This window comes from Oncorhynchus gorbuscha, linkage group LG03 (assembly GCF_021184085.1).
Source record: "Oncorhynchus gorbuscha isolate QuinsamMale2020 ecotype Even-year linkage group LG03, OgorEven_v1.0, whole genome shotgun sequence".
Lineage (NCBI taxonomy): Eukaryota > Metazoa > Chordata > Actinopteri > Salmoniformes > Salmonidae > Oncorhynchus > Oncorhynchus gorbuscha.
Genome location: NC_060175.1, coordinates 80155549 through 80180513, shown reverse-complemented (window position 1 = coordinate 80180513; position 24965 = coordinate 80155549). Strand labels below are relative to the sequence as shown.

The window sequence follows — 24965 nt, the reverse complement described above, 5'->3', positions numbered from 1 at the left end:
TTATTTGCAAATTATGGTGGAAAATAAGTATTTGGTCACCTACAAACAAGCAAGATTTCTGGCTCTCACAGACCTGTAACTGCAGGTGGCCACACCAGATACTGACTTCTTTAAGAGACTCCCCTGTCCTCCACTCATTACCTGTATTAATGGCACCTGTTTGAACTTGTTATCAGTATAAAAGACACCTGTCCGCAACCTAAAACAGTCACACTCCAAACTCCACTATGGCCAATACCAAAGAGCTGTCAAAGGACACCAGAAACAAAATTGTAGACCTGCACCAGGCTGGGAAGACTGAATCTGCAATAGATAAGCGGCTTGGTTTGAAGAAATCCACTGTGGGAGCAATTATTAGGAAATGGAAGACATACAAAACCACTGATAATCTCCCTTGATCTGGGGCTCCACACAAGATCTCACCCCGTGGGGTCAAAATGATCACAAGAACGGTGAGCAAAAATCCCAGAACCACACGGGGGGACCTAGTGAATGACCTGCAGAGAGCTGGGACCAAAGTAACAAAGCTTACCATCAGTAACACACTATGCCGCCAGGGACTCAAATCCTGCAGTGCCAGACGTGTCCCCCTGCTTAAGCCAGTACATGTCCAGGCTAGTCTGAAGTTTGCTAGAGAGCATTTGGATGATCCAGAAGAAGATTGGGAGAATGTCATATGGTCAGATGAAACCAAAATATAACTTTTTGGTAAAAACTCAACTCGTCGTGTTTGGAGGACAAAGAATGCTGAGTTGCATCCAAAGAACACCATACCTACTGTGAAGCATGGAGGTGGAAACATCATGCTTTGGGGCTGTTTTTCTGCAAAGGGACCAGGACGACTGATCCGTGTAAAGGAAAGAATGAATGGGGCCATGTATCGTGAGATTGAGTGAAAACCTCCTTCCATCAGCAAGGGCATTGAAGATGAAACGTGGCTGGGTCTTTCAGCATGACAATGGTCCCAAACACACCGCCCGGGCAACGGAGTGGCTTCGTAAGAAGCATTTCAAGGTCCTGGAGTGGCCTAGCCAGTCTCCAGATCTCAACCCCATAGAAAATCTTTGGAGGGAGTTGAAAGTCTGTGTTGCCCAGCAACAGCCCCAAAACATCACTGCTCTAGAGGAGATCTGCATGGAGGAATGGGCCAAAATACCAGCAACAGTGTGTGAACCTTGTGAAGACTTATAGAAAACATTTGACCTCTGTCATTGCCAACAAAGGGTATATAACAAAGTATTGAGATAAACTTTTGTTATTGACCAAATACTTATTTTCCACCATAATTTGCAAATTAATTAATAAAAAATCCTACAATGTGATTTTCTGGATTTTTTTCCTCATTTTGTCTGTCATAGTTGAAGTGTATCTATGATGAAAATTACAGGCCTCATCTTTTTAAGTGGGAGAACTTGCACAATTGGTGGCTGACTGAATACTTTTTTGCCCCACTGTACGTACATACATACATACATACATACATACATACATACATACATACATACATACATGCATACATGCATACATGCATACATGCATACATACATACATACATACATACATACATACATACATACATACATACAGTTGAAGTCGGAAGTTTAAATACACCTTAGCCAAATACATTTAAACTCAGTTTTTCACAATTCCTGACATTTAATCATAGTAAAAATTCCCTGTCTTAGGTCAGTTAGGATCACCACTTTATTTTAAGAATCTGAAATGTCAGAATAATAGTAGAGAATTATTTATTTCAGCATATATTTATTTCATCACATTCCCAGTGGGTCAGAAGTTTACATACATTCAATTAGTATTTGGTAGCATTGCCTTTAAATTGTTGGAACTTGGGTTAAATGTTTCAGGTAGCCTTCCACAAGCTTCCCACAATAAGTTGAGTGAATTTTGGCCCATTCCTCCTGACAGAGCTGGTGTAACTGAGTCAGGTTTGTAGGCCTCTTTGCTCGCACACACTTTTTCACTTCTGCCCACACATTTTCTACGGGATTGAGGTCAGGGCTTTGTGATGGCCACTTCAATATCTTGACTTTGTTGTCCTTAAGCCATTTTGCCACAACTTTGGAAGTATGCTTAGGGTCACTGTCCATTTGGAAGACCCATTTGCGACCAAGCTTTAACTTCCTGGCTGATGTCTTGAAATGTTGCTTCAATATATCCACATAATTTTCCTGCCTCATGGTGCCATCTATTTTGTGAAGTGCACCAGTCCCTCCTGCAGCAAAGCACCCACACAACATGATGCTGCCACCCCATTGTTCTTCGGCTTGCAAGCCACCCCTTTTTACTCCAAACATAATGACGGTCATTATGGCCAAACAGTTCTATTTATGTTTCATCAGACCAGAGGACACTTCTCCAAAAAGTATGATCTTTGTCCCCATGTGCAATTGCAAACCGTAGTCTGGCTTTTTTATGGAGGTTTTGGAGCAGTGGCTTCTTCCTTGCTGAGCGGCCTTTCAGGTTTTGTCGATATAGGACTCATTTTTACTGTGGATATAGATACTTTTGTACCGGTTTTGCTGTTGCTCTGGGATTGATTTGCACTTTCCGCACCAAATTACGTTCATCTCTCGGAGACAGAACGCATCTCCTTCCTGAGCGGTATGATGGCTGCGTGGTCCCATGGTGTTTATACTTGCGTACTATTGTTTGTACAGATGAACGTGGTACCTTCAGGAGTTTGGAAATTGCTCCCAAGGATGAACCAGACTTGTGGAGGTCTACAATATTTTTTCTGAGGTCTTGGCTGATTTCTTTTGACTGTGCCTTTAAACGGCTTTAGAAAATTCCAGAAAATGTTGTCATGGGTTTAGAAGCTTCTGTTAGGCTAATTGACAGAATTTGAGTCAATTGGAGGTGTACCTGTGGCTGTATTTCAAGCAAAAAGGCACAGAGTTTGAAGGTAGGCCTTGAAGTACATCCACAGGTACACCTCCAATTGACTCAAGTGATGTCAATTTGCCTAGCAGAAGCTTCTAAAGCCATGACAACATTTTCTATAATTTTCTCAAGCTGTTTAAAGAACAGTCAACTTTGTATATGTAAATCTCTGACCCACTGGAATTGTGATACAGTGAAATAATCTGTCTGTAAACAATTGTTGGAAGAATGACTTGTGTCTTGCTCAAAGTTGATGTCCTAACCGACTAGCCAAAACTAGTTTGTTAACAAGAAATTTGTTGAGTGGTTGAAAAACGAGTGTTAATGACTCCAACCTAAGTGTATGTAAACTTCTGACTTCAGCTCTACATACATACATACAGTCATGGCCAAATGTTTTGAGAATGACACAAATATTAATTTCCACAAGGTCTGCTGCTTCAGTGTCTAGATATTTTTGTCAGATGTTACTATGGAATACTGAAGTATAATTACAAGCATTTCATAAGTGTCAAAGGCTTTTATTGACAATTACATGAATTTGATGATGCAAAGTGTCAATATTTGCAGTGTTGACCCTTCTTTTTCAAGACAGCTGCAATCCGCCCTGGCATGCTGTTAATGAACTTCTGGGCCACATCCTGACTGATGGCAGCCCATTCTTGCATAATCAATGCTTGGAGTTTGTCAGAATTTATGGGTTTTTGTTTGTCCACCCAGCCTCTTGAGGATTGCCAACAAGTTCTCAATGGGATTAAGGTCTGGAGAGTATCCTGGCCATGGACCCAAAATATTGATGTTTTGTTCCCCAAGCCACTTAGTTATAACTTTTGCCTTATGGCAAGGTGCTCCATAATGCTGGAAAAGGCATTGTTTGTCACCAAACTGTGGCGGTTCTCATGAGAGACAGTTTCATCATAGTGCTTGATGGTTTTTGTATCTGCACTTGAAAAAACATTACAAGTTCTTGAAATGTTCTGTATTGACTGACCTTCATGTCTTAAAGTAATAACGTTGATTTCTTTGCTTATTTGAGCTGATCTTATCATAATATGGACTTGGTATTTTACCAATAGGGCTATCTTCTGTATACCACCACTACCTTGTCACATAACAACTGATTGGCTCCAACATATTAAGAAGGACGAAATTCCACAAATGTAACTTTTTAAGAAGGAACAACTGTTAATTGAAATGCACTCTAGGTGACTACCTCGTGAAGCTGGTTGAGAGAATGCCAAGAGTGTGTAAAGATGTCATCAAGGCAAAGGGTGGCTATTTGAAGAATCTCAAATATACAATATATTTACTGTTGTTTAAGACTTTATTTTGGTTTCTTCATGATTCCATATGTGTTATTTCATAGTTTTGATGTCATTTATATTATTCTACGAACCCTTGAATGAGTAGGTGTTCTAACCGGTACTCTATATATTTGCAAAAAAATATATGGGGGATTAGAAGTGATGCAGACTTGTATCCTATTAAATCTGTGGAAAGACTTGATGTTTGCTGTTCGCCACCACTCACCATTTAATTTAACAGAACCTGAGAAAATATGCAAGAAAAAAATGGGAGAAAATCCCCACATCCAGCAAAACTAATAGACATTCCAAATCTGAAATCGGCGCCACAGGTGCTTCTCCAGAGTTTTGACTCTGGTGTGAATACTTATGTAAATAAGCTTTTCTGCACAAATTTCTAAATACATGTTTTTACTTTGTCATTTTGGGATATTGTGTGTAGGTGGGTGAGATTATTTTTGTTGAAATCCATTTTGAATTTGGGCTGTAACACAACAAAGTGGAATAAGTTAAGTGGTATGAATACTTTCTGAAGGCACTGTAGTAGTGTCATCATCCTCAATAGATACTGCTTTCTCTTCAGAGTGTTGTCTTGACTTGTTTTGAAGTGCTGATGGATGAGTAACTTTTGTCCTTTGCTTTGCAGGTCCTTCTTTATGTGGAGAAGAGGGAAAAGAGCAGTCACCGACCGACCGACCCTGTTTAATGGAAGGCGGGTTTAAAAGTAAAAAGGAAACGATAGAAGAAAGACCCCTGTGAATCTCCTTGCTTTCCATAGCCTACTGTGGTTAAAGTTGTAGGACAGACTCACTGTTTTTAACAGTGTGTCTATACACCGGGAGGGTCCTCATGCTTCCACCAACTATGCAGTGAGGGTGAGCTGGCAGTGTGCCCCCTCTCACCATGCTGGCTCTGGGCATAGAGCAGGGGAAAGGTGGAGGGGGACGGGGCCGGGCTACTGTGGCCTGGCAGGCCCCATCCTCAGTGAAGTCTCTAACCCAGGACCCAGGGAGGCCTTCTGTGGCCTGGCAGGCCCCCTCCTCTGGGGAGCCTCTAACCCAAGACCCTTCGAGGCCTACCCTGGCATGGCAGGCCCCCTGCTCAGGGAAGCCTCTAACCCAGGACCTAGGGAGGCCAGGCCTCAACATCAGGCAGAAGATTTCCCAGTGGGAAGGCCTCTGTCAACCAAACGGTGATGGGCATACCGAAAGGGTCAAAGAGCATGCACCAGTTGTATCCCGATCTCTTTCAGGGGATGTCCTGGGTAACGGAGTATGTAGCGACAGTTTGAGAGGTGAACCTCACGGAAAAGCCAACCTCTCTAAAGCCAGAAGCCTGGGTTTGGATTTCAGGGAAAACCTACAAGCACAGTGCGGACACAAGGGCATTGGCAGAAAGTCGGATGCCCCTCAGAATCACGACAGTTTCAGCAAGACTTCAACCACAATACCAGTGTCCAAGCCATTCACAGCGCCTTCGCAAACTCTTACAACAGTCACTACAAACATCTTCCAAGTAGAAAGGATCATCCCCACCAATGGTGAACTGAAGGTGGGTAATGTGTTGGAAGTTAAGTGGACCAAACCCCTATGTCTGTCAGTGGATGACCATGGAGAGAGCCTGCCACCAGGGAATTTCTACACCTCAAGGGGCTTCTGGCGGAGGCTGGAGGGAGATGTGTTGTTCTGGGAGAAGGGAACAAATACCTCAGCAGAGCCTCAGAGTGTTGTGGGTCCAGCGACTCGCCCTCCACCAAAACCACAACGGACATTTCAGTATCAGGGAGCGGACAGCACCCCAGCAAACTGGGTCCAATGTGACAGCAGGATTCCATCTGTCAACCAATCTAACACCAAGTGCAGTGGCATAGCCCAAACACCTAGCTTCCCAGAACCCCTGTGTCCTGTCAGCCGTGGCAATGGGTTTTCCAGACACAGAAAGAACCGGTAAGTTCATGACACTGACACCTCTAGTATAGAGAAGGTTTGGTTTACCATTTTAAAACAGAACATTTTTGGCATCTTACTTTTTCAATGGATTTAGTCAAGGTCAAATCTGGTTGTTTGTAATACAAACACGTTAACAATTATTTGGTGAAAGTCTTTCTTTGTCCTGAGCTATTGTGCTCTCATACAGTGTCCTTAGTTGTAAATTGTTTTATGTTAAGTAGTAGAATGAGAGTTTTAGAGGCAAAGTTTGAGTGAGAGAAGAAGGGTCAGTCTAGCATTTGGTCGGCCTCCATGTGTGATTACACAGTCTTTGGCAGCATTGCAGACTATTGTCTGGATATGGCCTACTTCCAGAGCAGCAAACTGTCCGGCGGTCACGTTTGTTTCGAAACACACACCAGCTCTCACATTGAATTCCACTAATGTAGTCTCCTAATTTTTCTATCAGTATTCTCTATGAGGGCAATTCCATATGAACACACAGTAAGGTTTCAAAGGACACCAATACTGGCTTTGTAGCATCTACTGATTTATCGTTGTAGTGTCTTAAAGAAGGCCTGGGTAAATGTCACACATTATTTCTCAATAATCATTTTGGATACAGACTTCAATGGTATGCCAAAAACCTACCCCCTAAGGACCTTTTCTATTGATTTAATTCCAGGAAGATCCAAAACATCATACATATCTTTGGGCCAATCTTGAATGGATTTCCCCATGCGTCTTTAGCATAACCATCCAAATTGCTTTCTATTAGGCTTACTCTTGTAACTCTTTCCTGCTCTCTCTCTTGCACACACTCTCCGTATTGACCTTAACCCTCAGCCACATGTTGAATTCATGTTGAATTTTTCTTTAATCTCTCCGTGCTTCTATTTTACACCCTTTTTTTTCTCCCTGACGCACCCTCCTGCGGTCTTTATTGCCATCACTAGCCGGCTACCAACCGGTTATTCAACCCTGCACCTTAGAGGCTGCTGCCCTATGTATATAGACATGGAATCACTGGTCACTTTAATAATGTTTACATACTGTTTTACTAATTTCTTATGTATATACTGTATTTTACTCAATCCCAGTCTGACATTGCGTGTCCTAATATTTATATATTTCTTAATTCCATTATTTTATATTTGTGTGAATGGTTAGATATTACTTCACTGTTGGAGCTAGGAACACAAGCATTTCACTACATTCTGCAATAACATCTGCTAAATATGTGTATGTGACCAATACAATTTGATTTAATCATCTTCACGATAAACTTGTGAAAACCCCTCCAATGCCGAGGCCCTTTGGCTGAATGTAAGAGGACAACACATTGAACATCACGATGCAGACTGTGTTTAGGGCGACAGTGGCCCCTGTCTCACATCCCCCTCTCCCTCCATTTTTACAGGAAGTCCTTTGAGTTTGAGGATGTGGTGCAGTTGACAGCGCAGCAGGGTACACTGGGAAGTGGGGCCAGGCGCTCCGGCCTGTTCCACGCCTTCTCTGACGACAACATTTATGAGGACATAATCTGTGAGTTCCTCCCTGACACAAAGTGAAAAAAGACACTCCACTTAGGCAGCCTGAGTCATCTTACAATCTTAGGAACATTTAGGAACCAATTCTTTCCTAGTCTTACTTCCCATCGTCGTAACCACTGATAAAAAAAAGGCTGGAATATAGCTTTTTTTCCATATTGTCACATATCAAGTCCTCTTTAGGTCAGTGGTGGACGTGAAAGGAGAGAAATAAAGGCAGTCATTTAAGACCATTCGGACTTACACAAGTACTATTAGCGTATTATGCTGTTTATGTCATCTGTCTCCCTCACCTTTGACCCTGGCCAGCTGGACCCTTGACCAGAGACAACCCATATGAGGATGTCAAGCTGGCTCCTACTATGCGTCTCCCCATCAGGCGTCCCCGACCCTGGAACATGGCACAGAGAGAGAGCCCTTGCACACCAAAGGTAGTAACGGAAACTGATTCACATGATATTATATTTCAATTGAGCCCATTATGATATAAAAAAAAACAGAAAAAATATGCTTTAATCTTTAATTACCCAGTCCTCTTGTATTCTGTGTCTCAGCTCCCTCCCAAGCCTCTCACGTTGTGGGTGGAGAGGAAGGGAACACTGGCAGCGACACCACCCTCCCCTACTGAAGCCCCCCACAGAACTGCCTTTCCCAGGCGACCCACAACCACCCACAAAACATACAGACTGCCTCAGGTAAACACACACAAGCATTTCATAAGTATTTTATACACAGTGGAAATTGTACACTGCTCAAAAAAATTAAGGAAACACTTAAACAACGCAATGTAACTCCAAGTCAATCACACTTCTGTGAAATCAAACTGTCCACTTAGGAAGCAACACTGATTGACAATACATTTCACATGCTGTTGTGCAAATGGAATAGACAACAGGTGGAAATTATAGGCAATTAGCAAGACACCCCCAATAAAGGAGTGGTTCTACAGGTGGTAACCACAGACCACTTCTCAGTTCCTATGCTTCCTGGCTGATGTTTTGGTCAATTTTGAATGCTGGCGGTGCTTTCACTCTAGTGGTAGCATGAGACGGAATCTACAACCCACACAAGTGGCTCAGGTAGTGCAGCTCATCCAGGATGGGACATCAATGCGAGCTGTGGCAAGAAGGTTTGCTGTGTCTGTCAGCGTAGTGTCCAGAGCATGGAGGTGCTACCAGGAGACATGCCAGTACATCAGGAGACGTGGAGGAGGCCTAGGAGGGCAACAACCCAGCAGCAGGACTGCTACCTCCGCCTTTGTGCAAGGAGGAGCAGGAGGAGCACTGCCAGAGCCCTGCAAAATGACCTCCAGCAGGCCACAAATGCATGTGTCTGCTCAAACGGTCAGAAACAGACTCCATGAGGGTGGTATGAGGGCCCGACGTCCACAGGTGGGGGTTGTGCTTACAGCCCAACACCGGTGCAGGACGTTTGGCATTTGCCAGAGAACCAAGATTGGCAAATTCGCCACTGGCGCCCTGTGCTCTTCACAGGGCAAAAGCAGGTTCACACTGAGCACATGTGACAGAGTTTGGAGACGCAGTGGAGAACGTTCTGCTGCCTGCAACATCCTCCAGCATGACCGGTTTGGCGGTGGGTCAGTCATGGTGTGGGGTGGCATTTCTTTGGGGGGCCGCACAGCCCTCCATGTGCTCGCCAGAGGTAGCCTGACTGCCATTAGGTACCGAGATGAGATCCTCAGACCCCTTGTGAGACCATATGCTGGTGCGGTTGGCCCTGGGTTCCTCCTAATGCAAGACAATGCTAGACCTCATGTGGCTGGAGTGTCAGCAGTTCCTGCAAGAGGAAGGCATTGATGCTATGGACTGGCTCGCCCGTTCCCCATCCACCAACGCCACGTTGCATCACAGACTGTCCAGGAGCTGACGGATGCTTTAGTCCAGGTCTGGGAGGAGATCCCTCAGGAGACCATCCACCACCTCATCAGGAGCATGCCCAGGCATTGTAGGGAGGTCATACAGGCACGTGGAGGCCACACACACTACTGAGCCTCATTTTGACTTGTTTTAAGAACATTACATCAAAGTTGGATCAGCCTGTAGTGTCGTTTTCCACTTTAATTTTGAGTGTGACTCCAAATCCAGACCTCCATGGGTTGATAGATTTGATTTCCATTGATAATTTTTATGTGATTTTGTTGTCAGCACATTCAACTATGTAAAGAAAAAGGTATTTAATAAGAATAGTTCATTCATTCAGATCTAGGATGTGTTATTTTAGTGTTCCCTTTTTTTTTGGACCAGTGTATTTACCGCAAACTATTAGTTGTTTTATTTTGTCATTTTGAGTGGGAATAGCAGCCTAAAATTTTAGTGGTATTGGTCTGTTTACAAGATTACACATAGAGAAGCCAAGCTAGTGTTAGGCCTACAATCTGTTGTCCATTTGGAGAAAAATCTGAGCTTCCTGAATGCTTGGCTCTGGATCCAGGTCACTCATTCCGCTGCTCAAGTTGAAACTTGACTGATGGCCCTATCCAGTCCAAACAGGTACCCAGTAGGAAACGTTTTTCAGTGCAAGAAGGAAGTTGTGCTTGAATTACATTTATTGATTCGCTAACTTTTCAGAAAAGTTTGTGGCCAGATCACAAGTATGTCAACAACAATGTATCAGATAAATATACTGAACAAAAATATTAATGCAAAAATTAAAGATTTTACTGAGTTACAGTTCATATAAGAAAATCAGTCAATTGAAATTAATGAATTGGGCCCTAATCTATGTATTTTCCACATGACTGGGCAGGGGTGCAGCCATGGGTGGACCTTGGAGGATGTAGGCCCACCCATTTGGCAGCCAGGCCCACTCACTGTGGAGCCAGGCCCAGCCAATCAGGATCAGTTTTTCACCTCAACTGGGCTTTATTTCTGACAGAAATAATGACGATACTGCAAGTGAAGGGTGTCCTGGGCTGGCCTCGTTAAACTTGGTCTGCTGTTGTGAGGCCGGTTGGTTGTACTGCAGTTTATGGTAGAGAAATTAACATTCAACTCTCTGGCAACAGTTCTGGTGGATATTCCTGCAGTCAGCATGCCAATTGCACGCTCCCTCAAAACTTGTCATACAATGCCAGATGTTTCAAAACGGCACATTTTGAAGTGGTCTTTTATTGTCCCCAGCACAAGGTGCAACCGTGTAATGATCATGCTGTTTAATCAGCTTATTGATAGTCCACACCTGTCAGGTGGATGGATTATCTTGGCAAAGGAGAAATGCTCACTAACAGGAATGTAAACAAATTTGTGCACAACATTTTTGAGAAATGTGCTTTTTGGGCATGTGCAGAATTTGGGGCATTTAAAAAAAAGTATATATTTTTTTTAAATTAGCTCAAAAAACATGGCACCAACACTTTACATGTTGCGTTAAATATTATTGTTCAGTGTATATCTTTGTGTACGTGTTTGTTTGTGTGTGGTTTCTCTGACACAGTATGTCAATAAGATTCATGTGATCTTTGACGCCAAGCGAGGGAGAAAGAGAGTGAAGAGCCAGGCACAGGGCGGTTCAGCTCGAGGTATGACTGTTATTACCCTCAAACTTGTCTACAAGATGAAGATGAACTAAATACCCAGCAATTCATGAGATACGTTACATCCCGTCACTGGTACAAATACAATACAAAGACACTCTGTCTCCTATAATGTCTTTCTTTCATCCCTTTATTACTCTCTGTCTCTCGCTCTGTGTTTCTGTCTCTGTCTGTTGCACTCTGTCGCTCTCTCATTTTCTCTTGCGCACTCTCTTCTGCTCTGAACAGAGGAGACCAGTGGAACTGAGAGTGACCCAGAGGACAACACTAATGGTACTACTATAGGATTGACCTTCATTCCAAAATCAATGTTTGGCAGACGTTTTTAGAATGTTGAGATCAGTCAATGTCCCACGCCTTCTACTAAAGTTGTATAGATCCAGCCTCAATCCCAAATTAAGGGGAAAGCACTGTCTAGTTTTTTTTTTTGGGGGGGGGTGCCTTTATCTTTTCTATTCACATTTTATTAGCATTTAATCAAGACAATATATTAATATCCTGTTCCGTTAGATTCAACTTTTCCGTTAGATTCAAATTTTGTTCCGTTAGATTCAAAAAAAAAAAATGTTTTACTGTCTCCACTAGGAGGGTCGAGACGCTCGGTCTATGTCCAGTCCACGCTGAAGCGGAGGCCAGGCTACCGCACCCTGGAGAGGGACCTGATCCAGCTCCAGCAACAGCAGCTCTTCCAGCTCTTTGTGGTGGTGTCACTCAGAAAGAGTTCCCCGGGAAACACCTATGCCCCTGAGATCACGCAACAGTTTCCCAACAAGGTTATTGTCAATTGAAATCAATTAAAGCCAACCTCTTTCAGATGGGGGGCAACAGAGCTTGGTGGCGGAACACACTTATACAATACATTTTTATAGGGGAAACCATGCATGGGCTCAAAGGAACCCCAGAATGTTTTGAGTTGCCTTTGGTTTTTGTTACCATTGTATTTCTATTGACTATTTCCTGTTTTCCGGGCCAGGGAATAAAATTAGTCTATAAAATGAGTCTCTCCTTTCTTTATGGTGTAGTTTGCGAAGTCTTCTCGTCACTCCCGTGAAGCTGAAGATCGGCTGAAGGCAATCCCCAAGTTTTGCTTCCCAGACTCTCAGGACTGGCGGCCATCTGGAGACCTGCCCAGGTAAGCTGCTGTCACATTCACATTGTGGTCACAGTATGTAGCAGTGGTGTACAATAAGGATATTCATATAAGGGTGCTGAAACAACCACTTTAATATAAGTATTGAAACAGGTCAAAACATAAAAAGTAGCGAGGTTTTTTTGTAATAATCACTGTCCTAGAATGAAATATGATCTGAGAATTAAGTGAAAGTTATGTTAAATGAAAGGTTGAACATCTAGTGATTCAGACAAAGAAAAACATGATTGCAGTTCATATGCCATGCTTTGTTTTCTTCCCAGAGAGTCTGCCTTAGAACACTGCTTATCTCTACTACAATGTGTATCCCTGTCAAATTGTCTATGCTTCTGTCTCTAGTGAAACTTTCTCTTTTGTCTTGACGGGAGAGGATGGCAGCCGTTGGTTTTGTTACTGTCGTAAGATCCTGGTGAGTGTGTGTGTGTGTGTGTCATTACGTTTTGTGTGTGTCTGCCTATGCGTGTGACAACTTGGCAGTAAAGTGCTTACTCAACATCTAAGAGATATACTCCATCTGAGTCGTAGGCCATAAAACCTCTGAATCAATGAGCCTAACTAAAAATAATTTCAATTTTTTTCTAACTGTTGAATGTTAGATTTGTGTTTTTTGAATGCATTGCACAATGCGATGTTTCTGTTATCCCCCAGAAAATCAGCATTATATAGCCTTTCAATAACATTGTTGACACTGAATGCCAGGATTGGTTTTCACGCTCTTCTCTGTGTTGATTTGTGCCATTTAGCCCTGTGGAAAGGGGAAGAGACTGCCTGAAGTTCACTGTATTGTAAGCAGACTGGGCTGCTTCAACCTGTTTGCTAAGGTAACCGGTAGTCTGATTAAACTCTTCATATATAATGCATTTTAGCTTGCTTGTGCACATTGAAAAGTGTTGAAACTAAATCCTGTAAAAATGTCCCAAGCTAATCAGAAGGGTGAGTTTTGATGAGAAGGATAATTGATATATTTAACAATGTGTTATTATGTACCACCCAATGTTTTAGTCTGTGCAGGTGAGAGGGGACAGGTGTGACTAGTGTAAATAAAAGGTGAAGAAAGCAGCTAGTATTTAATGTAGTCCTGGTGTATTCCCTTGTTGATACTTGTCATCAGGATTGTCTTTGTGTTTAGCAGTGTAGTTATGGAGTTATACTGGGTGCGTCCTTGTGGGTGGGTGTGTTTTCAGATCTTGGAGGAGGTAGAGAGGCGCAGGGAGATCTGTCCTGCCCTGGTGTCCCCCTTCATGCGTAGCGTCATGGAGGCTCCTTTCCCCGCCCCTGGACGCACCATCACAGTCAAGAGCTTCCTCCCAGGCTCAGGAAATGAGGTAACAATCACAACTAAGAGGAAGTCACCCTAGGACTATAGGAAAATAGTTACTACAGGATGTTAAGAGAAGTAACAGTTCCTACCTAGCTCTTTATTACGGACACTTTGTCAACAACACCTGCAATCATGTGCAATGTCTCTGCCCAGCAACCAACTGTTGGAAGAGCAATAGCCAACCGTGTGTGTGTGTGTGTGTGTGTGGTCAGGTGCTGACTCTGTGCCGGCCGGTGGACTCGAGGCTGGAGCACGTGGACTTTGAGAGCCTGCTGCAGTGCCTGAGCGTTGGGAGACTCTTGCAGGTGTTTGCCTCTCTGCTACTGGAGAGGAGGGTCATCTTTATCGCTAACAAACTCAGGTGATGTTTTTCTTCTAGTACACACAGGTTCACTGGCATCTCCAGCTTGACTTGGGAGACAGTGGGAGGGCAGGTACTGCAGAGTACTGGTTCAAGGTGGAATGTATTGTGTGCTTTGCTCTTCTGTTGGTCGGTGTGAAAGTGCTGTGTGTAAGTTGTCATAAGTACATAGTGTAGTCCCGAGTTAATTGTATTGAATAGACTGTATGGACTTCATATCTTTGACGTGCCTCTTCTCTGGAATTTCACATCTTTTCATCCCTTTCTCCTCTCTTCAGTGTGCTGTCTCGCTGTGGCCATGCTGCGCTGGCGCTGCTCTACCCATTCACATGGCAGCATACCTTTGTGCCTGTGCTACCCGCCAGCATGCTGGACATCAGCTGCTCTCCCACTCCCTTTCTCATGGGGGCGCTGGTGCCCTGCTTGCCCGAGCTGCTGGAGCTGCCCATAGAGGAGGTAAGTGACCAAGCTCACCATCTGATTCCCAGTGGCTAGTCACTAGATGGCCATGCTACAAAGGACAGCATTTTCGATTTCATCAGAATTGATAAGGAAGTACATGAGTGATTATTTCCTTGATAAAGGGTTAATGTGAGGGGTATTTAGTGTTCTGTCGCACACAATGGTTTATCAGACTTAAAAGTATTTTCCACCTAGTGGTAGTTTTATAAACGTCATTACAGTAAGACTAACAAATAACTGGAGTATCAAACTTCAAATAGTTACTAACAGTTAATGGTAGACAGTCCCTGATGTCTATTTTGAAGCCAAATACTTTGACCTGCTTTCCTGTTGTCATTGATATTTTCTATGTTCTCTCTCCGTTTTCATTCTAGGTACTTATTGTAGATTTATGCGCAGACAAGTTTGTCAAACAGGTGTGTACATTTTACATTTAGCAGATGCTCTAATCCAGAGCGAGTTACATTATTGAGTGGATACATTATTTTTTACTTTTTCCTGTACTGGGCCCCTGCGGGAATCGAATCCACAACTCTGAGCAAGTGCCATGCTCTACCAACTGAATTGTATTTAATTGCGACTCATGAAGGATGGGTGTGGTTCCAAAACATGAGGAAGACTTTATCTGTGTATGTCTGCTCTCAGTCCTTGTCCTGGGATTGTCTTTTAAAGTGGCATTGTTAAATTCGTATTTTATTTAACGAGGTAAGTTAGTTAAGAACAAATTAGTATTTACAATAACGGCCTAACCAGGACGACGCTGGGCCAATTATGCGCCGCCCTATGGGCCTCCAAATCACGGCTGGTTGTGATACAGCCTGGAATCGAACCAGGGTCTGTAGTGATGCCTCTAGCACTGAGATGCAGTGCCTTAGACCACTGCACCACTCAGGAGTTTAATTTCATACTACACTATGCCAGAGCTTGAATTTCTCTTGGATGTAGTCCAAATTCATATCGTGAGAACATTAAAGGGATTATCCATCCCCAGAAATAAAAATCATGAAACTACTGTCAATTCTATGTTCTATCAGTGAAAAACATTAAAATGTCCCCCTGATATAACTTCCAAGTGGTCCATCTGTGAAGTCTGGAAATTGTGTAGGAATGCGTTATGCAGTGCATTCTGAAAGTATTCAGACCCCTTGATGTTTTTTTACATTGTTACGTTACAGCCTTATTCTAAAATGGATTACATTTACAATCTACACACACTACCCCATAATTCAGACCCTTTGCTATGAGACTTGAAATTGAGCTCAAGTGCATCCTGTTTCTATTGATCGTCCTTGCAATGTTTCTACAACTTTATTACAGTCCACCTGTGGTAAATTCAATTGATTGGACATGATTTGAAAAGGCACACACCTGTCTATATAAAGGTCCCACAGTTGACAGTGCATGTCAGAACACAAACCAAGCCATGAGGTCAAAGGAATTTTGTGGAGGCACAGATCTGGGGAAGGGTACCAAAACATTTCGGAAGCATTGAAGGTCTGCAAGAACCCTGTGGTCTCTATCATTCATAAATGGAAGTTTGGAACCACCAAGACTCTTCCTAGCGCTGGCAGCACGGCCAAACTGAGTAATCGGGAGAGAAGAGCCTTGGTAAGAGAGGTGACCAAGGACCCGGTGGTCACTCTGATAAGAGTTCCTCTGTGGAGATGGGAGAACCTTCCAGATGGACAACCATCTCTGCAGCACTCCACCAATCAGGCCTTTTATGGTAGAGTGGCCAGATGGAAGCCACTCCTCAGTAAAAGGCACATGACAGCCCGCTTGGAGTTTGCCAAAATGCACCTAAAGGACTCTGACCGTGAGAAAGAATATTCTCTGGTCTGATGAAACCAAGGTTGAACTATTTGGCCTGAATGCCAAGTGTCACATCTGGAGGAAACCTGGCACTATCCCTGGGATGAACCATGGTGGTGGCAGCATCATGGTGTGGGGATGTTTTTCAGTGGCAGGGACTGGGAGACTAGTCAGGATCGAGGGAAAAAATACAGAGAAATCCTTGATGAAAACGTGCTCCAGAGCGCTCAGGACCTCAGACTGGGGCGACGGTTCACCTTCCAACAGGACAACAAACCTAAGCACACAACCAAGACAATACAGGAGTGGCTTTGGAACAAGTCTCCGAATGTCCTTCCTTGAGTTGCTCAGCCAGAGCCGGACTTGAACCCGGTCTAACATCTCTGGAGAGACCTGAAAATAGGTGTGCAGCAACGCTCCCCATCCAACCTGACAGAGCTTGAGAGGATCTGCAGAGAAGAATGGGAGAAACTCCTCAAATACAGATGTGCCAAGCTTGTAGCGTCATACCCAAGAAGACTTGCGCCTGTAATCACTGCCAAAAGTACTGAGTAAAGGGTCTGAATACTTATGCAAATAGAATATCTCAGTTTATAAAAAGATAACCTGTTTTTGCTTTGTCATTTATGAGGTATTGTGTGTTGATGGATGAAGGGTAAAAAAAACAATTTAATCCATTTTAGAATAAGGCTGTAACTAAACAAAATGTGGAAAAAGTCAAGGGGTCTGAATACTTAATGAATGCACTGTAAGTAATAGTTGCTATGGCGTTTCACTTCCGTTTCTCAATGAGATCCTATTGGGCCGCTGATATTGAATGCTAGTTTCTATGACGTCACCATTCTGTATACTTCTAGCCCTTCTTTGGACACTGTGTTAACTAACCTCCAGATGAGCATCAATGCCATACAACTCTCCTTCCGTGGCCTCCAACTGCTCGTAAATGCAAGTAAAACTAAATGCATGCTCTTCAACCGATCGCTGCCTGTCCAGCATCACTACTCTGGACGGTTCTGACTTAGAACATGTGGACAATTACAACTACTGTCTGGTTAGACTGTAAACTCTCCTTCCAGACTCACATTAAGCATCTCCAATCCAAAATTAAATCTAGAATTGGCTTCCTATTTCGCAACAAAGCATCCTCCACTCATGCTGCCAAACACCCTCGTAAAACTGACCATCCTACCGATCCTGGACTTCGGCGTTGTCATCTACAAAATAGCCTCCAACACTCTACTCAACAAATTGGATGCAGTCCATCAGTGCCATCCGTTTTGTCACCAAAGCCCCATATACTACCCGCCACTGTAAATGTACCCTCTCGTTGGCTGGCCCTCGCTTCCATACTCGTCGCCAAACCCACTGGCTCCAGGTCATTAACAAGTCTTTCCTAGGTAAAGCCCCGCCTTATCTCAGCTCACTGGTCACCATAGCAGCATCCACCCGTAGAACGAGCTCCAGCAGGTATATCTCACTGGTCACCTCCAAAGCCAATTCCTACTTTCGCTGCCTTTCCTTCCAGTTCTCTGCTGCCAATGACTGGAACGAACTGTAAAAATCGCTGAAGACTCATATCTCCCTCACTAGCTTTAAGCACCAGCTGCCAGAGCAGATCACTGCACCTGTACATAGCCCATCTGTAAATAGCCCATTCAACTACCTCATCCCAATACTGTATTCATATATTTATCTTGCTCCTTTGCGCCGCAGTATCTCTACTTGCACATTCATCTTCTGCACATCTATCCCTCCAGTGTCCAATTGGTATATTGTAATTACTTCGCCACCATGGCCTATTTATTGCCTTACCTCCCTTATCTTACCTCATTTGCACACAGTGTATATAGAATTTTTCTACTGTATTATTGACTGTATGTTTGTTTATTCCATGTGTAACTCTCTGTTGTATGTGTCGAACTGCTTTGCTTTATCTTGGCCAGGTCGCAGTTGTAAATGAGAACTTGTTCTCAACTAGCCTACCTGGTGAAATAAAAATTATACATTTTTTAAATAGGAGAATCAATGATGCACAGTATATGGGCACACCATGTAATTTCAACGTGGATAATAGGGTAATATTTGGTTGACGTTGATAAATGAGATTACAACCTACATTCACCCACTCAAAAAGACAGCCAAAGGTATAGTTATTACTATGCTTTCAACCATCAACAAGCACAACCACATTCAATGGAAAAACAATTTGATTTTTGGGTTTAGTTGTCACCCAAATGTCTATCACTGCACTTTCAACCATTTTAAAGAACTGCCCCGAAAATATCTTCTCATTTAGAAAACAGCTTATCAATATCATCAATATGAATCAAACATATTTATTCTGTGTTGTGGAAATTCTAACCAGAAAGGATGAGAGACTGTGTAGATTCTTCAAACAACAATTTTATTATAAGATTTGCAAATCTGTAGCAATTAACAATCACTCAATGGTGCAGAGTTAAGGCTCAACGAACAAGAGTTGGGTCTCAGCTTTTATAACCTTTGCCGACATGGCAGTTTAGCAAGTGTGTGAGATCATGATGGGAACATAGTGTACTGTGGCAAACCTCTTCAAGGTTAGGAGCGTTTGTCACAAACTAAGTGGTAAACTGTCACCAAATCACCCAAGAATGAGAGTTCTTTTGAACAGGACAGTACCTGTGTGTTTGTTTCTCCGTCCTGGTCCACCCAGGCCGTAGGCGAGGTCAAGGATAGCAGGGTTCGGTACACGAATCGGGTTCTCGGTAGGTCCAGGTCCAAACGCCAACAGGTAAATCCAAAACAATCCAGCTCATACACGGTAAATCCAGCCAATCTCTATAGTCTCGTTCTCTATTGTTCATAGCTCCTTCCAGCACTCTCTTCCTCTTCCTGGTTTTTCTTGACCCTTTATCTGTGAGTCGGCTCCACCTTCCGAGGGTTCCCCTTGCTTCTGGGACTTGTAGTTTTGGCGGTCGGCCATTTTGTGATCTGTAGTTCTGACAGGGGTGGCCATTTTAGTGATCGGGCAGAGCCCGTTTATTAGTTCTGCTCTCACATATCTATGAAAGAACATATGGAATCATGTAATAGCCAAAAATGTTTAACAAATCAAAATATATTTTATATTTGAGATTCTTCAAATAGACACCCTTTGCCTTGTTGACAGCTTCGCACACTCTTGGCATTCTCTCAACCAGCTTCATGAGGTAGTCACTAGGAGTGCTAAGATGAAACTGGCTCATGAGGACCGCCACAGGAATGGAAGACCCAGAGTTACCTCTGGGGAGGATAAGTTCATTAGAGTTACCAGCATCAGAAATTGCAGCCCAAATAAATGCTTCAGAGTTCAAGTAACCTACATGCATACATGTCAACATCAACTGTTAAGAGAAGAGTGTGTGAATCAGGCCTTCGTGGTCAAATTGCTGCAAAGAAATCACTACTAAAGGACACCAATAAGAAGAAGAGACTTGCTTGGGCCAAGAAACACAAGTAATGGACACTAGACTAGTAGAAATGTGTCCTTTGGTCTGGAATCCAAATTAGCTATTTTTGGTTCCAACTGCCGTGTCTTTGTGAAACAGTGTGTGTGAACGGATAATCTCTGCATGTGTGTTTCCCACCGTGAAGCATGGAGGAGGAGGTGTTATGGTGTGGGGGTGCTTTGCTGGTGACACTGTCAGTTATTTATTTAGAATTCAAGGCACACTAACATGCATGGCTACCACAGCATTCTGCAGCGATATGCCATCCCATCTGGTTTGGGCTTTGTTTTTCGACAGGACAATGACCCCCCAGGCTGTGTAAGGGCTATTTGACTAAGAATGAGAGGGATGGAGTGCTGCATCAGATGACCTGGCCTCCACAATCCCCCGACCTCAACCCAATTGAGATGGTTTGGGATGAGTCGGACCGCAGAGTGAAGGAAAATCAGCCAAGAAGTGCTCAGCATATGTGGGAACTCCTTCAGGGCTGTTGGAAAAGCATTCCAGGTGAAGCCAGTTGAAAGAATGCCAAAAGTGTGCAAAGCTGTCAAAGGCAAAGGGTGGCTATTTGAAGAATATCACATTTTCATTTGTTTAACACTTTTTTTGGTTACTACATGATTCCATATGTGTTATGTAATAGTTTTGATGTCTTCACTATTATTCTACAATGTAGAAAATACTAAAAAGAAAGATCCTTGAATGAGTAGGTGTTCTAAAACTTATGACCGGTAGTGTATGCATGCTATCTTGAACATATGATTACATGAAAATAATTGTATAGTTACAGTAACCTCATTGTGGCTATGGATGTGTTACTCATTTTAAGGTTGAATGTTACATAGCCTATTGAATTGTATTTGGTTGACAACCCAACCAAATACAATCTCAAAATTTAAAGGAGATTTATCTACTGAGCCATTGGCTTAATCTCATTCTTTTACTTTTTATTTTTGGTTGAGTTGGAGATTTGAATCCAACAATTTATTTTTGACTTGACAAGTTTGTAGGCTATTTATTTTAAATGTGATTTTGAATTCTTTGGTTGTCAATGCAACCAAATATCAACATTTTGGAGATGTATCTTCTGGTTTGATAGTTCCATCTGTGCCACTGACTAGTTTTAACTCGAGTTTGTCTACAAGTTAATACATGTAAAAGTTAAAGAATAAGACTAAATCAAATCAAACTTTAAATGCACTTCAATAAATATTCATTTGATTTAGCCCTAGTCTTTAACTTAGATTTTTGGTTGAGATGGAAATGTGAATCAACCCAAACTAAGTCAGTGGCACAGATCAAAACAGAAGATATATCTCCTTGAAAGTTTGATATTTGGTTGCGTTGACAACCAAACACAATTCAATATCACTAAATATCATATTTTATTATCAACCAGAGTTTGAAACACTAGGCCTATTCTATGATCTATTTTTAGTTTAATTATGGGTTGAATTGAAACAATGGCTGTTGTTGACTTTGCAGATGCTATACAAGCTTAAATAACGTAATTGATATGAGTGAAAGTATGGTCACATTTCATTTGCTCTCTTAAACCTACCCTTTGGAATGACTTCGATAGCAACAGTGAATCTACAGTACACTGAACAAAAATATAAACGCAACATGTAAAGTACTGGTTTCATGAGCTGAAATAAAAGATCCCAGAAATGTTCCATATGCACACAAAGCTTATTTTGCTCAAATTTTATGCACAAATGTATTTACATCCCTGTTCGTGAGCATTTCTCCATTGCCAAGATAATCCATCCACCTGACAGGTGTGGCATATCAAGAAGCTGATTAAACAGCAAGTTCATGAAGCTGGTGCCCCTTGTGTTGGGGACAATAAAAGGCCACTCTAAAATGTGCAGTTGTCACACAACACAATGCCACAAATGTCTCAAGTTTTGAGGGGGTGTTCCAATTGGCATGCTGACTGCAGGAATGTCCACCAGAGCTGTTGCCAGATAATTCAATCTTAATTTCTCTACTATAAGCCGTCTCCAACATTGTTTTAGAGAATTTGACAGCACATCCAACTTGCCTCACAACTGCACACCATGCGTAGTATCCATGCCAGCCCATGCCAGCCTTGGACCTCCATCATGCTTCTTCACCTGTGGCAGCTGATGAAACTGGGTTTGCACAATCAAAGAATTGCTTCACAAACTGTCTCAGGGAAGCTCATCTGCATGGTCATCGTCCTCAACAGGGTCTTGATCTGACTGCAGTTCGGTATTGTAACCAACTTCAGTGGGCGAATGCTCAACTTTGATGGCCATTGGCACACTGGAGAAGTGTGCTCATCATGGATGAATCCCAGTTTCAACTATACCAGGCAGATTGCAGACTGAATCGTGTGGGTAAACAGGTTTGCTGATGTCAACTTTGAACAGAGTTGCCAAATGGTGAGGTTATGGTATGGGCAGGCATAAGCTACGGACAATTAACACAATTGCATTTTATCGTGAAGAGATCATGAGGCCCATTGTCGTGCCATTCATCTGCCACCATCACCTCATGTTTCAGCATGATAATGCACGGCCACATGTTGCAAGGATCTGTTCACTATTCAAATGTCCCAGTTCTTCCATGGCCTGCATACTCACCATACATGAACACCCATTGAACATCTGCCAATATCCAGCAACTTCGCACAGCCATTGAAGAAGAGTGGGACAACATTCCACAGGCCACAATCAACAGCCTTATCAACTCTGTGAAGGAGATCTCGTGCTGAATTAGGCAAATGGTCGCACCAGATACTGACTGGTTTTCTGATCCATGCCCCTACCTGCGACCAACAGATGCATATCTGTATTCCAAGTCATGTGAAATCTGTAGATTATGGCCTAATGAATTTATTTCAATTGACTGATTTTCTTAAATTAACTCAGTAAAATGTTTGAAATTGTTGCTTTTTACATTTTTCGTCAGTATATTTAGTTGAGTGGGGATCTCAATAATTCCAACGATAATATAATGGTAATTGTCAGTGACACTGCTAAGGCTTAGGGTTTCAAGTCTAGGTCCAAGAGGATCCTATAAATAGCTTCTACCCCAAGCCATAAAACTCATGAACAGCTAATCAAATGCCCCCCTCCGGAACACTGCTGCTACTCTCTTATCTATGCATAGTCACTTTAATAACTACCTACATGTACATGTTACCTCAATTACCTCGACACGGGTGCCCCCACACATTGACATTGACTCCGTACTGATGCTCCCTGTATACAGCCCCGCTATTGTCATTTATTGCTGCTTTTTAATGATTTGTTATTCTTATCTCTTTTTATTTTTTTTAGGTATTTTCTTAACCCCTCGGATATGTGGGACGCTAGCGTCCCACCTGGCCAAAAGCCAGGGAAAATGCTCAACGTGACTACAAAATATCTCAAAAGTTACCTGGAAACTTTGCCAAAACATTTCAAACTACTTTTGTTTAATGTAAATAATATATAATATTGAAGATGGGATGATCTGTGTACAATACAGGAAGAAAACAAACTGAAGCATGCTTTCTGGTCACGCGCCTCTATCTAACAGTATACTTCAAGTGACCCTCGTTCAAGATGGCCGTACTTCTTCATTACACAAAGGAATAACCTCAACCAATTTCTAAAGACTGTTGACATCCAGTGGAAGCGATAGGAACTGCAAGAAGGTCCCTTAGAAATCTGAAATCCCAATGAAAACCCATTGAAAAGAGTGACCTGCTAAAAATAAGTTCTGTTCTACTCACAGACATGATTCAAACAGTTTTAGAAACTTCAGAGTGTTTTCTATCCAAATATACTAATAATATGCATATCTTATCTTCTGGGGATGAGTAGCAGGCAGTTGAATTTGGGCATGCATTTCATCCGGACGTGAAAATACTGACCCGTCACCAAGAAGTTAACTTGTTATGGCTGCAATCCCACTAACGGGATAAGTGTCATCAACAATCGCTGAATAGCATAGCGCTACATTCAATAAATATTACTATAAATATTTATATTCATGAAATCACAAGTGCAATATAGGAAAACACAGCTTAGCCTTTTGTTAATCCACCTGTCGTGTCAGATTTTGAAATGATGCTTTACAGCGAAAGCAATCCAAGCGTTTGTGTAAATTTATCGATCGCACGATAAAACATTAAGTACACTTAGCATCCGGTAGCTTGGTCACGAAAACCAGAACAGCAATCAAATTAATCGTTTACCTTTGATGATCTTCAGATGTTTTCACTCACGAGACTCCCAGTTACACAACAAATGTTCCTTTTGTTCCATAAAGATTATTTTTATATCCAAAATACCTCCGTTTGTTTGCCGCGTTATGTTCAGAAATCCACAGGAAAGAGCAGTCACGACAACGCAGACGAAAATTCCAAATAGTTTCCATAATGTCCACAGAAACATGTCAAACGTTTTTTTATAATCAATCCTCAGGTTATTTTAAAAATATATCATCGATAATATATCAACAGCAAATGTCTTTCACAGTAGGAGAGGGAAAAGCAATACCTATCCAAAGTCTGTTGCGTGAGCAAAACTCATGTGACTTGACGCAATGTTATCGTTCTGGCTCATTTTTCAAAATAAAAGCCTGAAACTATGTCTGAAGACTGACACCTTGCGGAAGCGATAGGAAAAGGAATCTGGTTCATATCCCTTTAAATCCAGCAAAGGGAGGCTATGGAACATGGAGTTTTCAAAATAGAAGCCACTTCCTGTTTTGATTTTCCTCTGGGTTTTGCCTGCAATATCAGTTCTGTTATACTCACAGACAATATTTTGACAGTTTTGGAAACTTTAGAGTGTTTTCTATCCAATACTAATAATAATGCATATATTAGCAACTGAGACTGAGGAGCTGCCCATTTACAATGGGCACCTTTTCATCCAAGCTACTCAATACTGCCCCTGCAGCCATAAAAAGTTAACTGCATTGTTGGTTAAGGACTTGTAAGTAAGCATTTCACTAAGGTCTACACCCGTTTGAATTCGGCGCATGTGACATAACATTTGATTTAAGGTGGGAAAGATTAAAACCCTGGATGGGGGACTAAAGGGTAGCTGTAGATAGGTCAATTGTTCAGTAGGAGGTGCTGTCCAGCATATTATTTTATTTTTTCAGGTAGTGGATATAATGTTAAAGATCTG

General features: G+C 42.4%; 1 protein-coding gene across 2 annotated transcripts in view; it reads left to right on the top strand.

Annotated features, from left to right (window-relative positions):
- Positions 1-24965, top strand: part of dennd2c (DENN/MADD domain containing 2C) — a 37047-nt gene that overhangs the window by 7614 nt on the left and 4468 nt on the right. Inside the window, exons 2-15 of one of the 2 annotated variants that reach the window (XM_046343913.1) lie at positions 4852-6151; positions 7554-7678; positions 7993-8114; positions 8238-8378; positions 11137-11221; positions 11465-11509; positions 11822-12009; positions 12259-12368; positions 12726-12795; positions 13130-13207; positions 13571-13711; positions 13920-14068; positions 14347-14524; positions 14905-14946. In XM_046343913.1, the coding sequence (XP_046199869.1) occupies positions 5109-6151; positions 7554-7678; positions 7993-8114; positions 8238-8378; positions 11137-11221; positions 11465-11509; positions 11822-12009; positions 12259-12368; positions 12726-12795; positions 13130-13207; positions 13571-13711; positions 13920-14068; positions 14347-14524; positions 14905-14946 (2517 nt within the window). In that variant the 5' untranslated portion in view covers positions 4852-5108. The remainder of the gene's footprint in view (positions 1-4851; positions 6152-7553; positions 7679-7992; positions 8115-8237; positions 8379-11136; positions 11222-11464; positions 11510-11821; positions 12010-12258; positions 12369-12725; positions 12796-13129; positions 13208-13570; positions 13712-13919; positions 14069-14346; positions 14525-14904; positions 14947-24965) is intronic. The other variant, XM_046343914.1, reaches the window with a different exon arrangement.